Below are 9,977 nucleotides of genomic sequence, written 5' to 3'. Positions count from 1 at the left end.
GAAGGGGAGCTGGGAAGTGAGCAGCGANGGGGGGCTGGAGCCGGAACAAGGCCGGGAGTGAGGAGCGGAGGCGCTGGTCAGACCCGAGCTTTGCCAGTCGGTGACAGGAAGACGCTTGGCAAACAACCGCAGCCGACACAGGCCCCCAGGGGGTCAGGCACGGCCAGGAGGACCCCTGACCCCGAGCCCAGAGCCCAGGGGCCCAAACCCGGCCAAAGAGCAGCTGCGACCGCAACAGCTAAACCCGGGGAGAGGAGAGCTCCCGGCCGGGACAAGGACAAGGACAAGCCGAGCCTGAACTGGCTGCCCGCGGGCCGGGTGCACAACTCCCACCCGGGTTGTGGGGGCGGCAGAGGGGCTGCAGACACCAGAGCCCTACCATCCAGCAACAGAGACCTCAAGGGCAAACCCACAGCAAACTCCTCAGGTTGGTGTCGGTGAGGGTCGAGCAGAGAGGCCCTGAGCTGCTTTTCTGCGTCTGTGTTTTTAATAATAATAATAATAATCCCGGCGTTTGACTCGGCGCCTGATCACGTCCTCGAGACGTCTCAAAGCGCTTCACGGGGATACACCGTCAAGTGTAGTGACTGTGTGTGTTTTTGTGGGAGGAACTTGGAAGCCAGTTGTGCCCAACGACGTGCCTACAAACAGTTGCATCTCTCTCTTGCTCTCTCTCGCTCTCTCTGGCTCTGTGTGTGTGACGCTATCTGTGATGGGGCTCGATGGTTAGTTTAATCGGCCGAGTTGTTGGCTATTTAGTGTCTCATCTCATGCGTTTGTCCTTCAGCCCAGCTCCGAGCCGGAGCCAAACCCTCGTTCCAGTTTTTTTTAAAAAAAGAGATAAAATAAACATTGACCTCGCGCAGAAATGCAGATATTTACAGCACGGAAAGAGGCCATTTGCTCCATCCATTAAGCTGTTGAGTCCCACAACTTGGTGGTGAGAGCTCGCGCCCCACAAACAAGAGGACCCGGGTTCGATTCCTGGGGGCGAAACACGAGAGAAGTTTACCCCACACGCTCGACTGTTGCGTTTCACCCACAAAATCCACAGTCGATTCACTTTACAATGTGTCCTGGAAAACGAAGACGTGATAAGGCGCTCAGTCAAACGCCAGAATTATTATCTTTCCTGAAATGAGGTGCCCATAACTGGACACAATCGGGGAGGGAGCGGGAGGGAGCAGAAGGGGGGGAGGGAGGGAGGAGGAGGGGTGGGGGAGATGAAGGTTGGCGGGGGAACAAGACAGAGCAGGTGGGACATGAACTAGATGCTGCAGTAACCGCTTCTGACGCTGGTAAATGGCAATCTGTGTTTTTCAGCCACAGCAGCGAGCAGCTCAGTGACCAAGAGACGAGGACCGGTCAAGCCACTGGGGGCCGGTGTGAAGCAGGACAAGCCAACAACGGTGGCAACACAGAGGTGGGTCAGTGCCGGCCGGACCGTGCCGTGGGGAGCCCAGTGTCAGGCTCAGTCACCACCGGCACGTTCTCAGCACAGTCTGTGGGTCTGGGTCTGTTCAGTGTAGTGACTGTGTATTTTGTAGGAGGATGAGAGGATTCTGGCTGTCTCTGTGGAGTCCTGAGGCTCAGGGTTTAGACCCCTCACCTCGCACGCCAGAGGACTCGGGTTCAATTCCCGGGCGGGTCAGGTCTGGGCGAAACGTTTGACAAGTTTCCTTACTCCACAGACAGACACACACACAGACACACATATTCTGTTTCCCAACTGTCAGTAGGAACCCGCTTGTTAGTTGATTGGGGGATCACTTTCCGGGGGAAATAATCCCTGTATAACAATAATAATTTGGTCCCTAAATCCACGACTATTTGTGAGACGCTGCTGTGTGCAATTGGCACAAGGAAACTTGCCCAACGTTTCTCCTCGCCCGGGAATCGAACACTTCACAAATTCTCTGAGCTCTAACATCTGGATGTAGGTCAGGCAAGTGGAGCAGGTCAGTGTGTGTGAAGAATAGCTGTGAAACTGTGTCACTGCAGGTTGGTTGTGTGCGTCTGGGTGTGCGTGCGCGTGTGTGTGGGTCTGTGTGTGTGTGTGGGTCTGTGTGTGTGTGTGGGTCTGTGCGTGTGTGCCTGGCTTTGTCTGTGTCTGGCTTTGTGTGTGTCTATTTGTAGGGTATTGCTGTCCGTAATTGGCTGCCGTGTTTCGCTGACAAAATGCACAGTCACTACACTTTATAGTATATCCCGTGAAGCGCTTTGAGACGTCTCGACGACGTGATGAGGCACTGGGTCAAAAGCCAAGGTTATTATTATTATTATTATTATTATCGAGCTTGACCTGCAGTGACTGAGGGTCTTGTTGTATCCTTGAAGGCCGGGCACAGCCGGTGGCCTGTCGACCAGACCCCTGCCCGCGGCGGCTGTGTGGAAGACGATGGTGAACTCGACCCCACCTCGCGGCGCGGCGCCAACAGCCGCTCAGCCAGGCCGGACCTCGGCAAAGACCGGCCTCCAACAAGCCAAAGTCACCCCAGCTCCGGGCCAACCAGGTGAGGCCTGCAGTGACACTGCGCTTCCAGTTACCAGCTCGACGGCCGGTTGGACACTCAATAAATACATCAACCGGATATAATGACAGAGCAACGGTTCACATCTCACACACCTCACAGGGTTTGGGGAGAGGAGCAATGGCATCGTCAACAACAATCACAACAACAACAAATTACCATTGTAAAGCCCCCTCCCTTCACGTCAGAAAGATCTCCCAGAGCCCTGGGCAGTCAGGGATTTTTTAGAGCCAAGCTGGGAGTTGGTGGTTTAACATCCACCTAAACAGACAGACGGGACCTCGGCCTAATGTCCTGTCCAGAGGACAGCGTCTCCAACAATGCAACCACCTTCTCCCCGCCCCCCACACCAAACTCCCCTCTTCGACCACGCCTTTAGCCACCTTCCTAAGCGTATCCTCCCCGCCCTCCAAATCCTCCTGACCCCAACCCCCAGCTCGGGTCCAAATCCCTGGCTGTCCAGCGCCTTGGGACATCCTTCCAACATGAAAGGGTCTGTGTAAACGTCATTTATTGATGTTGTTAATAATATAACAGTAACTGACTCTAGTGGCCAACTTGAGTTGAATGGTTTGGGTCGAGGCCTCTTCACTAAATGTTGTTGTTGTTGTTGACAGAGTGGAATCAGCTGAAGAAAGTGAGATCTGTCACTGAGACGAGCCGAGGACCGTCCGCTGCCAAACCGGCCCGAGCCAGGCCCGAGAGCAGCTCAACAGACAGGGAAACGGACGTGAATCCCAAAGGCCAGGGGCCCAAAGCCAGGCTGAGGGGCCACCCAGGCCACATCACCACCAGGGGCTCTGCACCAGACAAGGCCCCCTGGGCTTGGAGCTCCAGAGTGGCCACCAAGAGACCCCTGGCTCCCAGTAACAGGCCACCCAGAGACCCTGGCCTCCAGCCTCCGCCCTACCCTGTGGCCATCGTTCAGCCTCAGGGCAAGGCCCCGCCCACAGCCCCGCCCATCAGAGAAAGCAATGAGGCTCCGCCCTCAGCACTGCCCATTGGTGAAGCTCCGCCCTCATTGCCCAGCAATGAGGCTCCGCCCTCAGCACTGCCCATTGGTGAAGCTCCGCCCTCATTGCCCATCAATGAGGCTTCGCCCTCGGCACTGCCCATTGGTGAAGCTCCGCCCTCATTGCCCATCAATGAGGCTTTGCCCTCGGCACTGCCCATTGGTGAAGCTCCGCCCTCATTGCCCATCAATGAGGCTTCGCCCTCGGCACTGCCCATTGGTGAAGCTCCAACCTCATTGCCCAGCAATGAGGCTCCGCCCTCAGCACTGCCCATTGGTGAAGCTCCGCCCTCATTGTCGACCTACAATGAGGCTCTGCCCCCTTTCCTGACTGTTGTTGAGCCTTTGCTCACGTGGGTCCCAGTGGCTGAGGCGTTGGAGTGGGAGAAGTTGGGGGGGGAATGGGAGAACGAAGCCTCGACCAACTTGAATCAAAAAGAGAACGAAGCCAAGCAGGACAGCCTCGTGGCCGACCAGATCCAGGGAGAGCCCCCCACCGAGCCCATAGAGTCCTCGGGAGAGACTTCGGGAGAAGATGAGATGGAGGAGGAGGAGGAGGAGGAGAGTCTGGCTCCTGGGGTGACCCAGACCCAGCGATGGCTCGAAGGCATCGACAACCCGGTGTTTGAAGACAAGGCGGTGACGGAGATATCCGACTGTTCTGCCCCACCGCCCAGCCCCGCACTCTCCAAGTCCTCAGCCCTCCTGCTTCACTGTGTGTCAGAAGCTGAGGAACTTGATCTTCGTTTGGCCCCGTCCCCCCTCCCCGTCGCTGCCGCCCCTCCACCAGCCCCCGACACGGAGACAGACACCCCCGACTCCCAACCCATCCTCACTCCCCGCCCAGACACAGCCCCTGGTCAGCAACAGGAGGAGCAGATTCCCGCTGATGAGCAGCCCCCAGACGACGGACGATCCTCTCCTGCCATTGGCGATCCCCGCAACGACGGCCCCCGGGATCTCGAGGACAACCCGTCCCCACCGGACATTTTGATGGAATTCCTGGAAACCTCGCTGGGGTCGGGGCGCGAGTCTGACCTCCTGGACCACAGCTGTGGAGATGGCTTGAGCGGCCCTCAGCACAACCCTCGTCAAGCGGGAGATGGTCCCCACCAGCCCCTGGCCGAGGACTGGCCTGACCGGAACGAGGACCTCAGTGAACGGGTGGAGGGAGAGGGCGCGGAGGCGGGCGACATCTCTGTGTGCGAAGAGAACCGTAGCTCCCTGACAGGTAAAGCCTGAACAAAACCTGACCGTTTCCCATCCAAACACACGGCCGGCAAAGCAATTGGGGGGTGAAGTGAAGTGTGTAAGTGCAATAAGGTGATCGGATTAAAACATAAACATGTTGACCTGGACCTGTGAGAGTGTGAGAGTGTGTGTGTGTGTGTGTGAGAGGAGTGTGTGTGTGTATGTGAATGTGTATGTGAGTGAGCGTGTATGTGTGTGAGTGTGTGTGACTGAGTGAGTGTGTGTGTATGTGAGTGTGTGTATATGTGAGTGTGTATGTGAGTGAGTGTGTGTGTGTGAGTGAGTGAGTGAGTGAGTGAGTGAGAGTGTATGTGAGTGAGTGTGTATGTGAGTGTGTGTATGTGAGTGAGTGTGTATGTGAGTGTGTGTGTGTATATGTGAGTGTGTATGTGAGTGAGTGTGTGTGTGTGAGTGAGAGAGTGTATGTGAGTGTGTGTATGTGAGTGAGTGTGTGTGAGTGTGTAACAGGCGTGAGCTGCACACAGGGCTGGGTTGTGGTTGTGGGAAAATCCTGTTGTTTGTGCAATGGCTGAGGTGGATAATCATTATTATCATTTTTTTTGTATTTGTTCACGACCAAAACAATGTGACTCTAGAGCGTGTGGGGGTGGGTATAGGTGTTTGTGTGGGTGTGGGTTGTGTCTTTGTGGGGGGGGGGGGAGGTGCGCGTGCGTGTGTGTGAGGGGGGGTGCGAGTGTGTGTGGGGGGTGTGCGTGGGGGTGTATGTGGTGGGGTGTGTGTGGGGGTGCACGTGGGGTGTGTGCGTGGGGGGGTTTATGTGGGGGTGTGCGTGGGGGGGTTTATGTGAGGGTGTGCGTGGGGGGTTTATGTGGGGGTGTGCGTGGGGGGGTTTATGTGGGGGGTGTGTGGGGGTATAACTCACTTTCCCCCCTTTCCTCTTGTTGAGGTTTGTCTAATAAACACAATGTGCTTTTCTAACCTGAGGCACCAGCCAATCTCATGGTGGATTTTCTTCGAGGGGGGCAGAAACATTTGGGGTGTGGGGGGAGGGCCTGTTGGACAGTGTGGTTGGGTTAGTTGCTGTCATAACCGACCCCCCTCTTCCCCCCCCCCCCCCCCACCTCTCCCCCACTCAATAATAATGGAGGGGGAGAGTGGGGATGGCAGGAGTGATTCTCATACTTTATCGAGTTGTACAGGGCAACGTGGGGGGGCGGGGAATTGGAGTTGAGGTGCAGATCAGCCATGATCTTATAGAATAGAATGGTGGAACAGGCTCCAGGGGCTGGATGGCCTCCTCCTGTTCCTACGTGTTTAGAAACTGTGCAGATACTCACAGAGTAAAAAAAATCACAGAACAAAAATATTTACAAAAGAGCAAACAGACAAACAATAATAAATGGCAATTTACACAACGACTTTCACGTCAGGAGGACATCTCGATGGTGCTGGGCAGAGAAGGGTTTGAGTGACACAGGGTCTGCATTGGGCAACTCCATCAAAGGGGGTAGATATAAAAATGGGGCACATTTATGGGGAGGGGGAAGGAGAAGGGGGTTTAATCTCGATCACTTTGATGTGTTAGTTATTTGCTGAGAAGCATCTCACTCCGATGCGATTCGTGAGGTAACTTGTTAACGTGTTGAATTTAATGGTTGCCCTTCACTGTCTGCCAACGTCACTGAGTTCTCCCCAGTCTCAGCCTGGAGATCCCTGCAGTGAGCGTGTGCGAAGATGTTATAATAATCTGAGGCATTTGACCCGGCGTCTTATCACATCTTCGAGCCGTCTCCAAGCGCTTCACAGGACACGCTGTGAAGTGTAGTGACTGTGTATTTTGTGGGCGAATTGTGGTGGGATTTCCCTACTATTGCAGGAAACGTGGCACTTATTGATCATTAGTAATAAGTGACTGATACTAATTAATAACTTATCCTTACATTTGATACTGTTCAAGGACATCTCAAAGAGCTTCATGGTATTTACTATGAGATGGAGTGACTGTGTATTTGTAGGCAAGTGCGTCAACCCAATTGTATATAGAAGTGTCCCACAAACAGGCGTGGATTGAGTGACTAGTTTTATCTGGAGGATTGTTGGCCTGGATATGGGGGAAGGGGGGGAGAGAAACTGCCTTCTCTAATACCCAACACTTGCCAGAAATGTTGCTGTTTATTGTCTTAAAATGTTAAGATTGTGGAAAAATCAGCAAAGAATCAACTTCCTGTTTGAAACTTCTAATGTATATATATTTATTTATATAACATATATTTTTTAATTTCTGCAGACCTCTTAAATTGTAAACCCAAGTGGACTCTCAGGAAAAGCCTGGAATAATAATAATGATGACAATAATAATCCTTGCTTTTGACAAGGCGCCTCATCACTTCTTCGAGGCGTCTCAAAGCGCTTCACAGGATGTACTGTAAAGCATTGTGACTGTGTGTTTTGTGGCCGAAACACACAGCGAAGTCCCCACAAACAGCCGTGGATGGAAGTGACCAATTTTAGATGAGGGGGTGGGATTGTTGCCAGGAGAGAGGGAGAGACAGAAACTCACTTCTCTTTTCAAATAGCACTGCAAGATCTTTAACGTCCACCTGGCTTCATAGACGGGACCTCGGTTTAAGGTGTCATCCAAAAACTGGCATCTACTATAATCCCCCCCCAACCCCACCACCCACATTCCAACCCCCAAAAAAGGACAGAGGAGAAATATGTATTTGCTGTTGGAGTGAGTCCCAGACTGTGACCTAAAGCAGTGTCTCCCCAGTTTGGTGATTGATGTTCCCGGAGCCTGGATGAAACGCCCAATTTTAGATTGAGGTCCTTTGTGTCTCAAGACGCTGCATAATTAAATTGAACTTTATTTTATTTCTGAATAAAAAGAGCAAAGGAACATCTAAATTTAACAGGGACCTAGATTTCCATCACTTTTACCTCTTGTTACCACAGGCCTGAGCGTGGAGTTTAGATTTGAATTAAGGAATGGGTGGGTTTGGGGTGAAGGTTGGAGGTTTGGGGTTTATGTGATGAGAAGAGATAATTATAATTCAGTGGATTAGATCTGACACACACGGAAACCCAGTGTCCTCGGGTTAACGACCCACCCGCCAGTGGGAATAGTTTCTCCTTGTTTATCCTATTGAATCCCTCATAATTTTGAAAACTTCTATTAAGTCTCCTCTTAACCTTCTCTGCTCCAAGGAGAAAAATTCTGGCTTTTCTCGCCTCTCCTGGTAACTGAAGCCCCTCATTCCTGGTACCATACTGGTCAATCTCCTTTGCACCCTCTCCAATGCCTTGACATCCTTCCCAAAGTGAACTGAACAGTCTCTCGCTGAGGCCTAACCAGTGTTTTATATAAAGGTTAATCATGATGGGAGTTTTGGGGTTTTTTATTTGCTTCTCTTTGGAAATGCTGCCTCTGTGTCGTGCTGCCTGCTGTCTGGTCTGGGCTGGTCTGGGGTTAGTCAGGGGGTCTCTAGACTTGCATGAAAACCATGTGAAACGCTTCCTCCTGACAAACGTGTAAAACCTTGAGGTGCTGTGGACTGTTTCAGGCGACTTAAGTGAGGGTGAGAGGGAGCGGCAGCCACAGTGTGGGGCGCGGAGAACATCGGGCCTTCCCCACATCCTCGCCACCATCTACGAGAGCGGGGAGGAGCTGGGGCTTCACCAGGACTGGCCAGACCTGGACCTCTGCCCGGACCCCAAGCCCAAAGGCCTGAGCCTCCAGATCGAGCCGGTGGCTGTGGTCCAGCAGATCATTAACCAGACGTTGTTGCTCTCTGGGGAGGCCCTCAAGCTTCACAGCAAGGTCATGGTGGACAAGGCGGAGCTGAGCAAGTGGACCGAACTCCTCTCTCCTCTGGACGATTCCACGGCCAGTGTGACGTCAGTCACCAGCGTCTCTCCTGAGGACCTGGCGTCTCCGCAGGGAGAGTGGATGGTGGTGGAGCTGGAAACCTATCACTGAAGGCAGCGCGGCAACACTCCCAATCCCCGGATCGGGAACGCTCGGAACCTGCACTATGCTGCCATCACACCCCCCACCCACCACCACCGCTGACAATTCCCCGTCTTGTGCATTGATGCCACACGTCGCCTCGAGCCATCGAGCCTCAGGTGACAGACACTGAACACAGACATTGTGAATGAGGACGTTTCCTTGTCACTCCTCGTGTTCGCGTGTTAAAGAACCCCCTCTCTCCCCCCGCCCCGCCCCTGGAATGGCCTCGCACACCACCCACTGACCGCTCGTTTGCACACTGGCTGCTCTCTCTCTCGCATGACTTCACTATTGCCTTTCTCTGTCGATGAAGAATCTCGAGGGCCGAGACTCAAAGCCGCTGTCCTCGCGCTCAGGACACCAAGCGAGCGAGTGAGAAGCTCATCACATCGCAAACTCTTCACCGCAACGCGAACGCTGGCTGGAATTGGCTGGATTGCTGTCTCCTGTTCTGTTGTCGGACAGTCCTACTGTTTACCGTGACTTGAATGACTTGTGCCTCTGCTTGTGACTCACTTCCGCACAGTGTGACTGACCTCCTGCCTTCCCGACGTTCCTCAGTGTGGCCTCAACAAGTGTCCTCCAAACACAGAGGCCCAGTCAAAGAGCCTTCATCCTGTTTCACCTCATTCCTGGGACCTCCCTGTTCCACTCATTAAAACTCCCCTGGAAATGCCCCCTCACCACTCCCGAACCCCCGCCTTCTTGCCCTGTGGCTCAGGAAGGGGTTTAGTTTATCGCGTTCCCCTGTAAGGTCCCTGATTGTTCAGGGGGAAGAACTCCAGTTCTCTCATCTCATCGGGCCTGAGCCTCGCTAACATCAGTGCTGGCACATTAATACCCCTAAATCGGAAGCTAACAGCAGAGTTTGAGTGAGGATGTGCAAGTGTCTGCAAATCAATTGGGGAGAGGGAGGGAGGGAGAGGAGGAGGAAAGGAGAGATGGAGGGAGAGATAGATGGAGGGAAGAGGGTCGTGTTGGAGGTGGGGGTGCCAGGTTTCTGCAGGTGAAAATCTCTGTAGCCTCCCGTCTCGAGTATTGCTGTCCCATTCCTGTGGCGCTGAGTGACGTTGAAGCTGGACGCTGGGTATGTTACAGAACGTGTGGTAGTCAGGGATGAAGGTCACCCTGAGAGTCACTGATCGCTGCAGGGTTATTGCTCTGTCTGTGCGAAAACCCTAACCCTCACGCTTTGTGCTGTGGGTCATTT

The 9,977-nt window shown here is 53.6% G+C and overlaps 1 protein-coding gene across 1 annotated transcript; it reads left to right on the top strand.

Moving 5' to 3' along the window:
- Positions 1 to 2,398: 2,398 nt before the first annotated feature.
- Positions 2,399 to 9,710, top strand: LOC103189103 (proline-rich protein 36-like). Its single transcript, XM_042344637.1, has 3 exons — positions 2,399 to 2,513; positions 3,149 to 4,774; positions 8,319 to 9,710. Exons 1-3 carry the CDS (start codon positions 2,399 to 2,401, stop codon positions 8,732 to 8,734), a joined length of 2,157 nt encoding a protein of 718 aa, XP_042200571.1. The 3' UTR covers positions 8,735 to 9,710.
- The last annotated feature ends 267 nt before the right edge of the window (positions 9,711 to 9,977 follow it).

This window comes from Callorhinchus milii, unplaced genomic scaffold, assembly GCF_018977255.1.
Source record: "Callorhinchus milii isolate IMCB2004 unplaced genomic scaffold, IMCB_Cmil_1.0 Scaffold29, whole genome shotgun sequence".
Lineage (NCBI taxonomy): Eukaryota > Metazoa > Chordata > Chondrichthyes > Chimaeriformes > Callorhinchidae > Callorhinchus > Callorhinchus milii.
This window is presented reverse-complemented; position numbering and strand designations above follow the sequence as displayed.